This window comes from Melospiza georgiana, chromosome 1 (assembly GCF_028018845.1).
Source record: "Melospiza georgiana isolate bMelGeo1 chromosome 1, bMelGeo1.pri, whole genome shotgun sequence".
Taxonomy (NCBI): Eukaryota; Metazoa; Chordata; class Aves; order Passeriformes; family Passerellidae; genus Melospiza; species Melospiza georgiana.
Window position 1 is genome coordinate 118,903,942 of NC_080430.1, and position 17,736 is coordinate 118,921,677.

General features: G+C 39.1%; 1 protein-coding gene across 1 annotated transcript; it reads right to left on the minus strand.

The window, feature by feature from the left end:
- Positions 1-209: 209 nt before the first annotated feature.
- On the minus strand, positions 210-16,574 carry TTPA (alpha tocopherol transfer protein). Its single transcript, XM_058026915.1, has 5 exons — positions 16,357-16,574; positions 8,819-8,972; positions 7,418-7,611; positions 4,159-4,269; positions 210-2,722 (listed from the first exon to the last, which is right to left on the minus strand). Exons 1-5 carry the CDS (start codon positions 16,549-16,551, stop codon positions 2,549-2,551), a joined length of 828 nt encoding a protein of 275 aa, XP_057882898.1. The 5' UTR covers positions 16,552-16,574; the 3' UTR covers positions 210-2,548.
- Positions 16,575-17,736: the final 1,162 nt, after the last annotated feature.

Below are 17,736 nucleotides of genomic sequence, written 5' to 3' on the forward strand. Positions count from 1 at the left end.
GCACGGCACGGCTCGCCTCCGGGCACGGCTGCCGGCCGGGCTGGGCCGGGCCGGGCTGGGTGCCCGCCCTGCGCACGCAGCCGCCGGCCCGCCCTGCGCGGCTCGCTGGGAAATGCAGTCCCGACAGCGGGCCCGGCCCCGCCGCCGGCAGCGCCCGCGGCCGCCCCCATCGCTGCGAAAGCGACGCTAGTATCCGTGACAGACGAGGCTGCTTCAACCAGAAAGGGTTTATTAATTAAAACATATGTTAATACAGAGAAAAAAAACATTAAAAATTGTGCATTACATCGTGCTTACAGTCAGTAGTAAATTATATTGGTACCGTTTAACAGGAACTTTATTTTTTTTAGAGGCACTCCCGATGTTTATAAAGAATAATGCACTTAGGGATCTGTTTTGTTGGCTGCTGCTTAAAGCTGCAACACCACCGCACATCATACCAATATCTCCACTACTCATTATGTAAATATTCCAATTATATTGTGTCCCTATTATTAGCCACAATGGCAATTAAGAGTTCCCACCTCCTATATGTAATATGTAAACATTAAAAAATAATTAACAGTTCAGGAAAAAATAACTGCACTCAGTGCTCTAACTGCTGAGTTATGCAAATACGCTACCACTTAATAACAGGATCAGGGTATTTTTGAGGACATTTAGGACTTTATATTCATAGAGCTGGTGAAGTCCAAATAAAGATCAAAGAGCCCCAGCTAAATATGCATATACATATGCAATCAAATGAGGTTTCTGCTACATAAACCAGTAGCAATAGAGACGGGTTTCATAGGAAAAGTTTAAATTTTCTTGTTCACTGAAACATGGTTCATTCCTTTGTGCAGTTTACATTCACAGATTAAAATTGAAGGACTGTAATATTAAGACAATAGCTTTGGGTCTCCAACTGGTAAATTACTTGGAACTTGAGTTACACACTTGAACAATTGCCAGATAGCTGACTACTTGGTCTATTTTCTTATAAAGAAGAATTTGCAGTTCATTGAACTCCTCTATTTAAAGAGCTTTTGTATCACAAAACAGCGTATCACAAAACAGTATCACAAAATCTGAGAAAAAGAAATGTATATGAAATGCATTTTCATATAATCATTTATCTAAATATAGTTCCTTTAAATTTAGGCCCATATAAAAATATTCTGTAAGTGAAAAAATAAAAAGGCACTTCAGGAAATTCAGAAATTGGAAGGGGAAAAAAAAAGGCTGTTGTCAGTTTTGAAAGAATTTCTGGCATTGATCTTATCACAGCAGAAGAAACTACAACCAACATGTACTCTAAGGGTTCTTTCACAGATTTTCCTCTTGCTAATAAAGAATAGTTTCTAGTGACTATTGCAATAATGCCTTACTAATCACAATCTAAAGAAAGGCATTTCTAATATAACAGGATAGTTTCATTTCTCTTCCCTATTCCTATATACCATTCCAATGTCCTAAAGATTACAAAATAATTGAAGTTATAATTTCTAACTACCTGATATAAAAGCATTTTTATGGATTCATTAATAGGAAAATTCATTTGGAATGCTTAAATATATAGTGCTTATGCAAAAACAAAACAGAGTTAAGAGCAGTTACTGTACTGAAAATAAAATTATGATACCAAGCATCTCCCAGGCTGAGGTCCAAAGTGACCTCAAAGCATCCTTAAAACATACAACAGATATTTCTAAACTTCAGATCTGCAAAGGATAACCTACTTTACTCTCTGAAACAAACAGATAATGCAAACAGCTGAAAACTTTTGACTTCTATAGTCCTCTACACTGGGGATTAAAGGATAATAATCTGAGTTGCTTATAGTAGTCCATAGACAGTATCACTTTGAACAAAGAAAATAAGAATTTTCAAGGTTGTTATGACTCTTTTACCAGTTCCTCCTCCCTGATTCACACTGTCCTCTGAAGAATATGTACGTGGTGTTTTTCGATAAAACTTGAAGATTACTCTGTTAATTAGGACAAAAAGTGAAGACGCACAAGCAGCGCAAAGAGTAACATCAATGTCTCACTACTGCTGACTAATTTTCAATTTGATACAAACTAACAAAAGAGCATTTTTTTTCCCTGAGAATCACTCCAAAAAGCAGCCTCTTCACTCCTTGTAAATTAGCCCTGTAGTCTCATTTCTGCAATAAACTACCCTATTCACAGTCTATTCTTTGTTTTGTTATTGTCTTGACAAGCCAAGATACAAGAGCTAAGTGTAAGGTTCTGGACTACATTATTATTACAGAGGAGTTGTCTCCAAAGACCTAACAGCAGCAGTATCAATCCGATAGTCAATGCACTCTTCAGCTTTCTGGCATACAAGTTACTCAATAACAAACAGTGTGACAAACATGTACAATTCATTAATCTCTTCAGACACACAAACTGATAGACTCCAGTTAGTACAAAAGTGCAGCCAATATAACATTCAGTGAGTGCCCTGCAAAGACATACCGGTTTCATTCACAATGGAAATTTACATATTAAACTTATTTCCAATTCCAGTGCTCAAGAATTAATAAAATAGTTGATTATTCCTAGGCAACCAGAGAAATGCTCTGAAGATAATCTGAAGATGCCATTATGAAGTCAGTCCATTCCTTGGCCAGCTCTTCAATGGAGACTTCCTCCCCCCCATATTCCTGTGGGAGAATGCTGATGGGGAAGTGTTCGGTCAGACTTTGCAAGTAGTTATTTCCATGCATGTACACCTAAACCAAAATATTAAAAGCATTTACTTGGGTATGAATGCTAGACTATTGAGTGAGAACAGGCAGCAAAGCATCTCAGTGCAAGAGCTGAATCCACCAGCTTGGTTTAACTAAGTGTATTTGTTCATAATTAATTCTTTAAAAGGTGGAACTACCCTTGTGAGTTTCCCCTAGGTACTCAAACTCTGTCCTCCTCTGAATCTGAAGGCTGGTGAAGGATGGACTACAACCTGAGAACTGCATTTTATGTAGCTGTGAGCACAGGAGCCAAAACTAACTACACCTTTGTTCCAGACTGGTTTAGCAACGCTGGTGAGAGTACGCACTACATTCAAACTGCTAAACTGAGCTAAACCACAGGAATACTGGTGATTTGTTTTGTCATGATATTTTATACTTACCCTTCGGTCATTTCCAAGAAAAGAGCCCTGTCTGGCTCATGGCCATTACTATCTGGTCCTGCCACATGTATTTAAAAACAAGATTATGTAGTATGCATGTAGGTTCAGACAGGTGTCAAGGAAGATACTCAACAGAATCTATATATCAGTCCTTATCTTTCAGTTCCAACTGGAATTGGATTCTGGACTACTTCTCCACTTTAACTCTTTCAATACTGTAGGTTTGGTTCTTCTCTTGCTTTATTGTAGCTATTTTGAAGCCTTGTTCATTACTTCCAGTCTGATACTTTTCTAGGATTTACTGTCCTGGCGTTCACTGGCTAATGCAAATAACCAAAATCCAAACCAAAAAATAACCAAAAGGAGGCTTCAGAATCAGAACAACAATAGGGAGGGCTGCTTATTTTGTACCTTAGTCCTGCTGTTGCCACTTCACTTTTCTGCCAGCTGAAAACTCCAATATCTTTCCTATGCTGCAACAAACCGTAGTCCTTGGCATGCTTTTGCATCCAAATACAAATCTATTTGCAGATCTCTAACTGCAAAACTATTTAAAGCAACTAAGGAGCTATTTGGAAAAAAACTTAGAAATTAAGTCTGACCAATTTTTGATGTATAAATCTGGAGGTCTCTCAGAGCTAAACAGTTGTTTTCTACTAATTCTGCACAGCTTGGACCATAAAACACTGCTCAGTGATCATTTTTCTCTATCATTTGTAGGCAGAGTGCTGGGAAATCCAGGACCTATTTCTTTCTAGTTCTGCAGAAGAATTGTTATGTGACCTCAAGCAAATTATTTAACCTCTTGGTGTTGCTGTTTTTTCTCTTCAGAGTAGCAATAACAGCACCACTTGCAACACTCATGTTAATAATAACTGCAAATGCTTTACTGTTAGATTCTAGAGGTCTGTATGGCACTAAAAAACAAAAATTATTTATGCTCCTCAGTACTCAGGAGTAACAGAGCCTAAGGAAAGTGCTGCAGATTGTCATATAATGGTTTTGTGGCAGAAAGAAATATTTGTGTGCACTCACCCGTTGCTTTATTTTTTCAGTGAGAAAAGGCTTAATTAGAGCGAAGACTGGGTGGAAGAATAAAGGCTCATTAATCAAGTGGATACCTCGAACTTTCAGTGGAAAGGAATCCTGTCAGCATACATGGAAAACAGAATAAGAAAAAGAAAACATTATTGAAACACCTCTATTACTAAGCACACGCCTGTAAAAACTGTCTAGTTCATAGGTTAAAGTATTTCTTCTGACCTTGCAATTCCTGCATTTTCTAGCAGTGTAAATCAAGAACAACATTTAGAAAAATCATATCTTGTTCCTCCCATCAGAATGCAAAATCTCACCATTTTTTTCACCTCAGCAGGAGGTGAGACTGAAGATTAAAAACAAACAGAAAAACAAAAAAGAAAACTATCACCAAATTGCACATAAATATTGTACATAAACTTTGTGCTCAGACTTTCTTCTAAAGTAAAATTTTTCACAAGATTCTGCTACTAATTTACAAAATGCTATTTAGCTATGTGTTTTTATTGGCATTTACAGCCCGAAGGATAATACATAAATATATATAAACTATTGAAAATACTAATTTTAAGTTAAATAAATTATATTTAATTTAGAGATAAGCCTTGAAATTACTAGGAATTTGGCCAAGACAGGAGTTCAGCTTTACAACAGCTGAACTTTTAATGAAATTGAAAAATTCAGCTTTGTTTTAATGAAATTGAAAAAAATATATTCTATACAGCTTTTATAATATAAACCACCTTGGATTCTACTTGTATTCATTTAAAAGTTCCATATATTTGAAATTTAAAAGAAAATATGGCAGCGCTCAAAACAAGCTTTGTGCAATGGGGAAAGTACAGCTTCCCTTCACATCCCACCTGCTACTACCTCTGAGATGTTTTCTGCTTATAAAAATGGTACTTCTCACAAACACATCTCCTCACTAGTTCAATAGTTGTAAGGAAGGAAAAACCCAAAGCTAACACATTTCTTTAGTGCCACTCCTTCTCAATATAACATATGATAAAGACCTTAAAATTATCAGCTTGTATCTTCACTTAATGCTATTATGGGTTATCATATACTTAAAGCCTACTATCATGATTTTCACAAAACAGTTTTCTGCAGGGATATCAGATTTTTCAAGATAATGCCACTTATTATCCGCACTATGCTTTCCATTCCTTAGTACATACTTCCTTTCTATTAACTTCTGTTTTTTGATACAGGATAGTAATTTGCAAGACACATTTCTTGAGTAAAATACTGGGTTAAAAATAAGGTTTCTTTAATTTTACTTATAAGCATATTCTGGAGTGCATTAAGCATGTCCTGGTGTGCATCAGACACAGCATCTCCAGCCAGGCAAGGGAGGGGATTGTCCTGCCCTGCTCTGCTCTGCACTGGGGCAGCCTCACCTTAAATACTGTGTGCAGTTTTGGGCACCAACATATATAAAAAAGACATTAAGCTATTAGAGAGCTTCAAATGAGGGCCAGGAGGATGGTGAAGAGCCTGGAGGGGAAGTAGTGTGAGGAGTGGCTGTGGTCACTTGGTCTGTTCAGCCTGGAGAAGAGGAGACTGAGGAAAAACCTCATCACAGTCTGCAATTTCCTTGTGAGGGGAAGAGGAAGGGCAGATTTCTTCACTCTCCTAAGGGAATGGCCTGAAGTTGTGTCAGAGGAGGCTTATATTGGATATGAGGAAAAAGGTTCTTAACCCAGAGGGTGGTTGAGCACTGGAACAGGCTCTCCAGGGAAGTGGTCACAGCTCCAAGCCTGACAAGAGTTAAAGAAGTGTTTGGGCAATGCTCTCAGCCACATGGTGTGTCTCTTGAGGTGTCCTGCATAGGGCCAGGAGTTGGTCTTGACAATTCTGATGAGTCCCTTCCAACTTAACATATTCTATGATTACATTATATGAACAACACTAATATAATCTCTGGATAAAATTTACAAACTCAGTTAAATGTGAGGAAAGGAATTAGGGGACAAAAAAAATTAAAATTCTTTTTCTTAGAAAAGAACACTGGAAACACACAATTTTTAATTTTTATTTTCCATAGCTAGAATAAGCACTTAGAAGCTTGAAAAACATTGAAAAAATCAGAAATAGGTCAAGATGGAAACATCATAGCCAAAGAATTTCCTGCTTTGAGATAATGAATTGAAACCTTCAGATGTACTTGCAAATCCTATTCTGCCTCCTTTCTGCTCTATTTCAAGGTTAAAAAATTTACCAGCAAAATGTTTACTACCTCAGAAATCAACCCAAACACTCTCATTGGTCCTGTTTTCACAAGAACTGGCCCAAGACTGCATAACACCAGGAGTTCTTATTCTAGATTTGCAAAATTGGGAATACCTAATGGTTTCAATAAAGTTTTACAGTACATATCAGAAAGGAAGAACATCTGAAGTTCTGATGATATTAATTCAATGACTAAGCCTTGATTGAATCTCAGATATGAGCCTTACCGAATCAGAGCAGGAGATTATCTCCCTGGCTCATTTCCACATCACAGGCTAACAGTTTTATTATTACTGACTTTCAACATAACTTCTGAAGGAAAATAAGATTACAGAACTACACTGTAGCTTGCCTGCCAGTTCTCTGTCCCCTTTTTTTCTTTAATTTTTTTTCCTCTCAAATCCAGTGGCAAAGTTCAACTGAATTTGGCAGAAAGGAATAAGCCTTAAAGACAGTAAAGTTCTGAGAAGTTTTGTGAAAAACAGGAGGTGAGGTAACAGTGATTTGCACAAAACAATGCTCATGTTGTGGGGAAGAAAGCAAGCAGAACATAAATGTTATACATTCTGTTGTTAGCAGATGGGAGATCACATAAGCATCAACCATACTGGTAACAAGTTAGGAGTGTCTTGATCTCAATTGCTCACAGTGCACGCTATTTTTAATATTCTCTGAGACAGGAACAAATGCTTTAAATATTGAGAAAATGCACAAAAGAACGGAAGAGAAGAGATGAAACAGGATAACAAACAGAGATCCTTCCAAAACCGGGCTTCATCTGCTCCTTCAGTCATGAAATTCTTGTGTTGTAACAGGTTGGTGGAGTTCTTTCAAAATACTGGTATAGAAGAATAAAATTTAGGTAAAATCAAGCACAACTTGTAATTGTTTTAGAATTTTGTTCCTCTAAGTTGCTTACTCTGATAATGCCTTCCAGAAGGAAAATTTACTATAGCTTGGAAGAGATGAAAAATTGGAAATCATAGCAATGAAGCTGCATAAAGCATTATGTCATACTTACTGTGAGAACAGCAGCAATTTTCTTGGCCACTGCTGGGCTGATTTGAAAAGCATGAGCAAATCTCCACCCCTGAAGGTCAAAGATGGCCTTGACTCCATTTCGCTGAGTCTCGATCTCCTTTACAATGAGCTCCGATGTGATGAGACTTACACGAAACACATCATATGCTGTAAACAAACTGGGATCCCATTGTCCTGAGGAGAAGATAGATTGCCCTGCATTACCATGAGAAAACCCCATACACCTGCACTTTTTCTTCCTACAGCTTCTAATGTACTTCTCAGGAAAAAGAATTAATCAGCAAGAACAAAGTTCCTGAAATAAACTGGTTTGCCAGTACCTAAGTTAATTTGTGTACCTGCTCTCTCATACATCTTTGATGCTCTTTTAGTAGATGGTGCCACACAATGTAGCATGTTCTACCTATGGCCACAGACCCATACAAGGTACAATTCAGTAACACTCATGCTAGCAGAAGCTGCAGATCATCAGTCCAGTCAATTAATATAATTGCTTTTCAGCACTGTCATTTTCTGGCACAACTCAGTGAATCTCACTTTTTTTTTCTGAGGCCTGAGCGAAAAATTGCATGGGATGAGCCTTAACCGTAAATGAAAGCTTTATGGGGCACAACTGCCTACCTAACCAGATGATAACAAGATAGTTCTTTGAAAGTTGGCAAAAATAAAGTCTCTGTCCAAAACAAACATAAAGAGACATGGTGTGCATTTAACTATGTGCTTTTTGCAAATATTTTTAGGAGGTACATCAAGCATTTTCCAAGTGTTGTTTGCTAGGACTCTTTGGCTACAAGTAAACAATGAAAGGCTGGTGATCATCCCAGCCTAAACTAAATGTTGATATATGACAAGGTGTACACCTTTGTTTGTGTTCTCCCTACTCTGTGCTGCGTCTGCATCAGTACCACAGTCTTAGCCCATGGCTTTGACAATTTACATGAAGCCAAATGATTTTTTGGGACACTCAGAGCCAAATAACCCACATAATCTTACAATTTTTAACCTTCAAGATTCTTTTGATGCAACAAGAATTTCACTGAAAAGAAAATTAGGTTCTTCATAAGGGATTTTACAGCTTTAGCCATACCAATATATAAGTAAAATTATTTAATTGCTATAGCTCAGTAAATTCACCTTTATATTAACATAAATGCATTTCTAGCAAGGAACATAAACATATTACCATTTTTGTTAAGACATTCTGATACGATCTAGTTTTATCAACCCCTGCAGTTGTACCCATAAAATATTTTTGATTTGCTGCTGAAATGGTGATAGTTAAAAAAATAAACCACAAAATGAAACAAAGCAAACAAACAAAGCCTAAAAACTTCAGTGTCAGAATCAGGTGTGAACTGTTCCAAGCAATTTTGTCACTCACCAATTCTGTATATTAGAACTTTGCTTCCATGTGGGTCTCTTGACCTTAGGACTCCGTGATAGCCAGCTTGCAAAAGACCAAGAATAGAAGATGGTTGTAAATCTGCACTTATTTCTGGGCATTCAATTCTCCACTTCTGATAATTCTTCAATAACTGGAAAAAAAATTAATTGGGATGTAAGGTAAGCATCAGCTATTATAGGAGGAGCACAGTTAAAAATATATTTTCCAAATGTGGTCACAGTCAGGTTTAATTCATTAAATTAGCTATAATTTATTGTATATTTTAATCAAATCACTCCTAGAAACAGAAGGTTGCTATACTCGATCAACTAAGTAAGTAAATTGCCAGGATGAATTTAGAACCCAGTGAAATCATTAATGGACTGCAGTTGTTATTTTGTGTCAGAAAGAAAACTGGATGTACAATAACCCTGTAGTTTCTATGTAAAATGCATCTAAACCCAATTTTTTTTCTGCTCAGGTTACCTTTAGGATTGTTCATTTTGCTACTTCATCAGACTCCTTCAAGATTTTTTAAATTTAGATGTGCAAAATTTTATGGAGGAACATTCTCTTTCACTCACTCTCTCCCACCGTCCCTATTTTTCACGCAGTCATCGGTAATTCCAGTTTACTACTTGAAACAGGTATGCTCATCAGCATACCCCAAAACATTTTTGAGGTCTCTTCTACCCCTCTGAAATGAGACAATACAACACAGTAGTGGGTCCATTACACATTTGACAATTTCCCTCCCACAGAGTGGAAATAATGAGATCCTGACAGGCTAAAGCAGGGATTCTGTCTGTTGCCAGGGACTTGGTCAGCCTGGTTCTCGAGGCTGGGAGGCAGCACCATAACCAGAATTTCTACAGGAACAGCTGGGTGTTGAAAGGCCATGGACAAGTGCTAAGGAAGAGGCAATTAAAGGTGTTCCTTTATGAGGTGACATCTGTGTTGAAGAATTACAGGCAGCACTGTGAAAGGTCATCTTATAGATGAATTGTGAAAAATTATGTTGGTAATGCAGTAGTTCTAACTTCCAAGTCTAATTACTTTTCTCCTGTAATATTAACTAAGTGGTTGTGGGAAAAATGAACTATGCCCTGCAACTAAAATTTATTTAAGACATTGTGCATAAGTAGGAAGCTATGCAAGACTGTCTTCTAAAATGCTTCCTCTCTGCTCATCAACTAAAATTTGCCTCTGCTGTATCACCTCTGCTGAGGTTATCACTAAGCTTGGAAAGCAGAGAGATAGCTACTACAAGTAATTCATATTTTGTTTTAACTTCCTCAATGGCTATGTCTTAGAGTTCTAACCCAAGACTTTCCAAGTAGCTGAGAACCAGAATTTTTCAGTACCTTGTTTCATGGCAAACCAAAATGTAGCTTTAAATCATAAAGGTGGCATGTACAGCCTAGCTTTTAAAATTGCTTCTATACTTCATCAAACAGGAAAACCCAATCTGATCCTCAGCACAGTTTCACAAATTAAGTGTGTTCACTACATTGAAAACATCAATCAAAAGTCTTTTATTTGCTATAATTTGTATTAACAGATTTTTTTTTTTTCCTTTATCAATTACTCTGTATTTTGCAACAGAAATACTAAAGTTGAAAGAGCTGTCAGGTCCAACTAATAGAATATAACTGTAAAAAAATTTAAAAATTTATTGTATCTATGAAAGTATAATTTTCTTCAGTATTTTCATTGGAAGAATGATCAGAAGGAACTTCAGTAAAATTGAATTAATCCCTACAGACTCTTAAGGGGGGACCTGGAACTCAGCATCCTGTAGCTCACAGCATGCTCATGTCAGATAATTAATGCTACCCTTCCCTCTATTTTTATGCTTCTTGTATCATTTTACATAAAACGTTCTTTTTCTTCAGCTTAATGCTTTTCTGCTCAGATTAAGGTTGAATGATTTTGAAAGTCTCTCAAGTGAATTGCCATGAGGAAACTATTTATAAAACATTGTTGTTTATCAGCAAAATTTACATAAAAATATATGGCACACTGATTAGAAATTAGCTGTATTTTTTAAGGAAACAGAGCCTATAAATACATATTTAGATCCAAAAATTAATATATATACACCATGTAGATATATATATATACACCATGCTAGAATCCCACTTGATTTGGCAGTGAAAAAAAAACCAGATAAAAGCCTCATCCTAAACCATCACCATAGAAACATTTAACCATTAGGAGAATTTTATTAGAAGTTTCTTGACTGCATTCAATCAGTTTTAGCCTAGGTTAATTTTAAAACCAACAAACAAACAACGTGAAGGAAAGAGGGAGGAAGTAGGGAAAGTAAGCGAATTTGTGGAACAGTTCACTACAATTGCAAAGACAGGCCTGTTGAGATACTTTGATTATCTCATTCTGTCAGCACTTGACTGTCTGTCTGCAAAGGGCACTGTTTGAGCAATCCCAACTGCTTTGTGCCAGACAGCAATGTCAACATTGTTTCTTCCTTGCTCTTTCCAAAACAGACTCTGAAATAGCAGCAAAATACAAAACCGCCCTGAAAACAACTATGCAAACATCTTCTGCTTTGTAATTTGCCACTTTTCTTCTAAAATCTGTGGTACCACAACATCATGAAGATATATAAACATCTCTTTGAAGAACTCCCTGACAAAACTAAGATGAGAATAAAAATGACATATTAATTCAATACCCTAAATAATCCTGTCTAGTCAATACAGATAGATATCATTTTCCTGATATTTACATTTTCTAAGTTGGAAACAAGGATTTAAGTTCTTGGACTTTGGAAGAAAGAGAGTGGCATTTTCAGCTTGTGATGCACTCAAGATCCATACAGAAGGCATAGTTAACCTACTTGCACACCTATAAAGGAGAAAATATATGGTTGGAATACTTCTGACACTCTCCATGACACAAGTAAGTGGTGCACCTTTCAGACATGTAACTTGGCTAAGCCTAAAACATACTTCCCTTGGCAAGAAAATCACAAAGTGCTGAAGAGTTCTCAGATTTTGAAGACCTAATCTAATTACCTAAAATTATTTAATTCTGAAGTAAAAGTCAGCATTAGAGAACTTCCACAGAATCTACAGCTAGTTTTGGCAGATATTCTGTAGATTTTTATTTATGTAAGCAACCCCTTTCTTACAGCTAAACATAGCCAAGTCTCACATGGCCACTTAAAAGAGTAATCCTTAAGCATAAAAGGAATTCAAACACTAGCAGTGGTTTAGAGGTTTTCCAGTTTTACACTGTTTAAGCACAGAAATTCATGTATGAATTTTTTTCAAGTAAGATTCTTTTTCCATAGGGTAAAACATAAATGTTGCATATAACAATCAGTCTGGATATAGATGAAACAACCTAACTCAGGAAAAACAGACACATTCATTACCCCGTATAAAAAATGGCTCACACACTTAATGACACAAGAAAAACATCTCAATGTATAATTATCTGTGTTTACAAATGGAATAACCTACTTAGCATCTGCTCAGCATCTCAAAATAGATGCAAGATAACTTGATAAAGGGGGGAAAGCTGGATGAAAAACTCCAGTGTCTGTAGTTCAGCATTAATTAAGAGGTTTTTTCCCCTGATGTCTGTTGGGGATAGTTCCAGATTTCTGAATATTAGAGATTACAGTTACCAATTAAACCAAGATCCAGATCCTACAAACGAAGGTGAACTTGGTACTTGACTTAGAAGCAAAAGAACTAGAACACATTGGGCTTATTAGAGAAACAAATGGATCTGTATATGTAAATTAATTATATTTTTCTTGATTAATAATTATTTAGTTATAGTAACGTGGATGATAGGCAGAATTAGGCCTCTGTTGTGTCAGAAGTTGTAAAAATGCACACAATACTTGGGGAAAAAGTGTTTTTGACTGGCATTCTTTGCAGGAGAAACCATAGCTCAAATTTCAGAATATAAACCTTTACACATATGTGTTTTATATTGCTTTTTATATATGCCTGTACAAATGTACCCAGAATTTAAACACACAACATACACGGACAAAGAATTTAAAATATTTTATAGAGACACAGAAATTTCCTAATTCTTCATGCGTTACTTCCTTGTCACTGGAAAAAGACTGGCACGTGCTGGCTTAGCACAAAGGGAAGCCTGGCTGATTTGTGTTTCCTCAAGAGTCAGCTCAGAGAGCAGGTAAGGGCTCTTCCATCCTTTTCAAGGAATTCCTCGGTATTGATAGAAGAAAAGCAGCTAAGTAACTGATTTCAACTTAGCATTTATGTTTGAATGATGTGGAGATCCTCAGAGATAATGTCTGAGACTCAGCAGTGTGTTTGACACTACAGAAAACAACACTTCTTGTGCAGCACAGTCATCCTAAGTGACTCCCTTGCAGCAGAAGGCACCAGGAAATCCTCATTCCTCCACAAGTCAAATGCAAAACCCAAGTCTGGCTCTACACCTTGGTATCAACCAGAACTCCTAAAAGGATCCTTTAAAAAAGATATTTAGGGGGTTTTCAGTGCCACAAAGTGATGTTTACATATGTATGTTATGAAAACCCCCTGCAGAGAGTTTCAATGCCAAACATTTTTCTTCTACTCCCCAGAGTATAATCTATTTCAGGTACAAAAAGACAGCATTCCAAAGTCCCTGAGACTCAGTCCTATACAAGAGTTATAGGATGAAATGCATAATAAAACAGGAAGAAACATCTATTTCCAAAAGGAGATGCTAGTTCTCCAGATTTCACATATCCCTAGTGAATCCAAGTGAGAGTGGTTTTGGTGATAACAGCATAGTCAAACATACACACACAGCTGGTACATTCAAAAAGGGGCAGACACTGATCTCTGTGGTGACCAGTGACAAAACATGAGGGAATGGCCTGAAGTTGTGTCATGGGGAGTTCAGGCTTGGTATCAGAAAAAGGTTCTTCACCCAGAGGGTGGTTGGGCACTGGAACAGGCTCCCCAGGGAAGTGGCCACAGCACCAAGCCTGGCAGAGCTCAAGAGGCATTTGGAAAATGCTCTCAGGCATATGGTGTGACTCTTTGACAGGGCGTCTGTGCAGGACCAGGAGCTGAACTTGAACGATCCCAGATCAATATATTCTGTGATTCTGTGAGAATAGTCTGTTATTGAGCTTAACTGAATGATCACTGTGATCAAGAAATTGAGACAGTTTTATCTCTTCTTCAAGTCCTTCAATTCCAGATACCTGTTTCAGTGCTGGATTTTCTTCTAGCATGAGAGATATCAATATATCACTAAAAGCAAGTCTGGAACTGCCATCAGAAAAATGGAAAAAATTGCTGTTATGAGTCACCATAAAGGATTTGGAAATGGAATGTCTTGATACAATCTACCTGATTATTCTTTTCTGAAGCATTTCCAAATGTTGATAACTGACATCAGATAAATCTGTGTCAATTATTAACCAGAAATGCATCAAAAAACCAGTCTGGTCAGGTGCCAGCCTCTTGATTCATAGTTAAGGCTAAGTATAAGCCCGTACTAAGACGCTGAACATTCTTTGCTTATATGCATTGACCAATAATTTTGATTATCCCTTAGCTGCTCTACAAATACTGTGCAGTAGTACATGGAAGCCCAGTGGGCAAAGAGAATCTTATTGGCCTGAACTCCACACCAAGAGGCAACATCAGATCGGGACAAGAGGGAAAAGCCACTCTCAGGACTGATGGCAGGAGAGCTCTGCCTAGGCTGAAGTACTAACATAACTTCTGTGTGAAGTCACACTTGGGTTAGATGAATGTACAACTTGGGACCACGAGAGATTTTTGCACAATAGTTCTTTTTGGCCTTGATATACCAATTGCAATAAATACATTCCTGTGGGGGAAAAAAAAGAAAGAGGAAAAAAAAAATGCTTCTGTTATTCTTCCCATACTGTAAGAGAAGTATTCTAGAAAATGGTGTCAGCTGGTATGTAGAAGATTAAGTGCAAGTAGCTGTAGCACTTGGAGAACTGAAATTCTAGACAGAAACGTTAAACACAGGCTGGTTTTGAACATCAGAATCTCTTAACTCAAAGGAAGGTTTGAAATTCAGAAACTTATCAGCCTGTGGAGACCCAGAAAATCTAAAGAGGTTTTAAAAAGACAGCTTTTTCAAAGGAGGTCAGTGTTGAGGGCTGATTTCCAAGAGAAGCATAGGAAATTTGCTACTTCATGGCCTCCCATCTCTAAACCTTGTCTAGATTCCACACTCCCAAAGATTAGTCCTACCTACCTAACATACCTCACAATCCCATCAAAGTGCAAAAACACAGGCCAAATTCAGAAGTGCCACCGTCCTGTCTATAGGATTACCAGCAACAACCAATTACAATGCAATTAGGAGTGGATATTAAGGAATCCATATGTCCTTATTAAGCCCTTTAAGCATTTTGGAACCATGGAACACAGGAAAAAAAAATGGCTTTTGTTTGGAAAGGAAAAAAAACATGGTCCTACAGTGGCTAGTGCACAACTTTGATACAAATAATCTTGTGAACCTCAAGTAAAAGTAAGATACATAAAACAAAAGAAATCTGACTTCACTCGTTGGTTCTTCTGTTGAGGAGGAAAGGTTTAAAGCTATGATGCAAATGTCATGAGTCAAATGAAAAGAACAAAAATACAATTTTTAAAGCTATTTATGATTAAGGGCCTAATTCAATTTCTCAATTTCCTTTTTTAGCTACCTTGATCCTGCAATACATCCACATGCAAACAATCATCTCTTATGGCGAGTAAACTTAGAAAACCTACAGTCCAGAGAAGTCAGAAACTAACAGGTGAAGAAACCAATAGGTGAAGTCTGTTGGGCAATGCACGGTAAACAACAGAAAATTCCATGGAAACACAGCTTTCAGTTGGCACATGTGAGTCAAAGCTTTTGCCCTGGGAGGATTTGGAAATACTTTCTGTTCCAATGGTTTAATGGCTATCAATCTTTCATTTTAAAAAATAACAAACTGATAACAATCTGTGCCTTTGGATATTAAAAATATGCGTGCTCTCTGGCAAAAAGGCATACAAAGAGCCGGGAAAGTACCACAACTTACCAAAGCCTGCTAGGAGTGCTGTAAAAGTCTAAACTCCAGGCAAAAAGAAGTTTTTACTCGTAGCTTTAGACTAATCATAAATCTGTAGCGAAACTAGCACGCCTGCTAGTAACCTGAGCCTGATAATCATGACAAGGGTGTCCTTTGAAGGAAACCGTTTCCTAATCGGAGCTGTGACCTTACCGCACTTACTGTATCGGCGAGTGACTGTACCGCGCTTACCACAGCCCGCGTTGCCACACCGGCACCGCGCTGAGCCAGCACATTGATTCGGTGCCGCGCCGAGGACACGCGTGACAAGCAATCATTAGTTACACCCTGGAACTCCGCGCTCGGCCTCGCCCGACCCGGCAGAGCAGGGCACGGACCCACCCCACAGCCCAAGAGTGCAACCACAGCCCGAGCCGGGGCTGCCCTCCCCGAGCCCGGCCGCTCCCGTCCCCGGGCACCGGGACCTGCCGCCGCCGCTCCTCACCCTCCAGGCCAGGTCCATGTGGAAGTCTCGGGCGCGCAGGAACCGCACCAGGAAGGCATCGGAGAGGGGCTGCGGCCAGCGCTGGCCGGGCTCCGCCTCGGCCCGCCGCCGCAGCTCGGACACGGCGCCGCGCACCCGCGGAGAGTGGTCGGGCAGGTCATTGAGGTGCCCCGCGCCCGGCAGAACCTGCGACATCCCCGCGGCACGGCCGAGCTCAGCCCCGCCGCCGGCCCCGGCCCATTGAGGGTAGCGCGGCGGCGGCGGGGCCCGGCCCGGCCCGGCTGCCCCCGCCCCCGCCCCCGCGGGGTTAACCCCTGAGCGCCCTCCCGGGCCCCGGGCGGGGGAGCGGCAGGTGCGCCGCCTCCCCGGCCTGCCTCTCCTGGGCTCGTCTTTTCCACTTTTACGGACTTGACCGGTTTTTTAGGATTTTACGCTTTAAGCCCATCTCCTGTTTTTCTCTTCCAGCCCCAAAAGTGAGCCGGACCTGGTCCCTGTGGAGGGCGAAGGGCGGCCGCACGGGGCAGGGAGAGCCCCGCCGCTGGGACCCGCGGCGCCCACCGCAGGAGCGTCATCCCGGGCCCCTGGAACGCGCCGAGGGTCGTGGCCTCCCCCTTTTTTTGGCAAAAATTATCCATCTTTGGATACTAAATCGCAAAATGCTGCAACTTCATTGCAGCTGGGAAATGAAGTGTAAAGTGGGGATCCCTGCTAATGCCTTGGAGCACCTCATCCTTAACATAAATATGCAGTAATGAAAATATATTCACTCTGCCAGGAGAAAGGTTGATTTCAATTTCACCACCCTTAGTCCAACTTTGCTGCCCAGCAGTGAGTTCGATTATGAAAGGTAGAGTTCATTGCTGTTACTGTATTTTGTATTTTTAGTAGCACCTTTTCATTGTATTAGGTTTCCTTTGAGATCTCTCTGGCCTACTTATGCCAAAAGCCTTATTTCATCTAATATACAATTAATAAGGCATGCTTAGGTCTAGTAAAAGGTTTACAAAACTTTGTTCCATATTACTTTCCCCTTTTCTGGCCTTCTACAGTTAATACTTACTTTTTGATCAGCATTTTGTTAATATCTAACCATGTCTTGGACTCTTATACACTACTGAAATGTCTACAGGTATCCCCCTCAGCTTTCCAAATGTGAAAAACATCTGCCTAGCTAAAAGCAGATAGGTAAAGAGTGGGAGGAGGGTTTTTTTTTGCCCCCCCCCCCCCCAAAAAAAGAAAAAAGGGGAAAAAAAATGCAGAAACTCAAGGGACTGAATAGGGAATACAAGCTTGCAGGGAGAAAGTATTGGAGGAAAAGATAAAAACTGGGAAACGGGTGTGTGTGCAGTCAAGAGTATTTAGATGTGGGTATCTGGGCAA

What these genes read in the sequence shown, in the direction of transcription:
- TTPA (XM_058026915.1), bottom strand. Translation starts at nt 16,551, where the DNA reads ATGTCGCAGGTTCTGCCGGGCGCGGGGCACCTCAATGACCTGCCCGAC. An exon ending in ACATGGACCTGGCCTGGAGG is followed by an intron (nt 8,973 to 16,356) that starts GTGAGGAGCGGC and finishes TTTTTTTTCCAG; the next exon opens with TTATTGAAGAATTATCAGAA. An exon ending in CTGAAAAAATAAAGCAACGG is followed by an intron (nt 2,723 to 4,158) that starts GTGAGTGCACAC and finishes ATTTTGGTTTAG; the next exon opens with GTGTACATGCATGGAAATAA.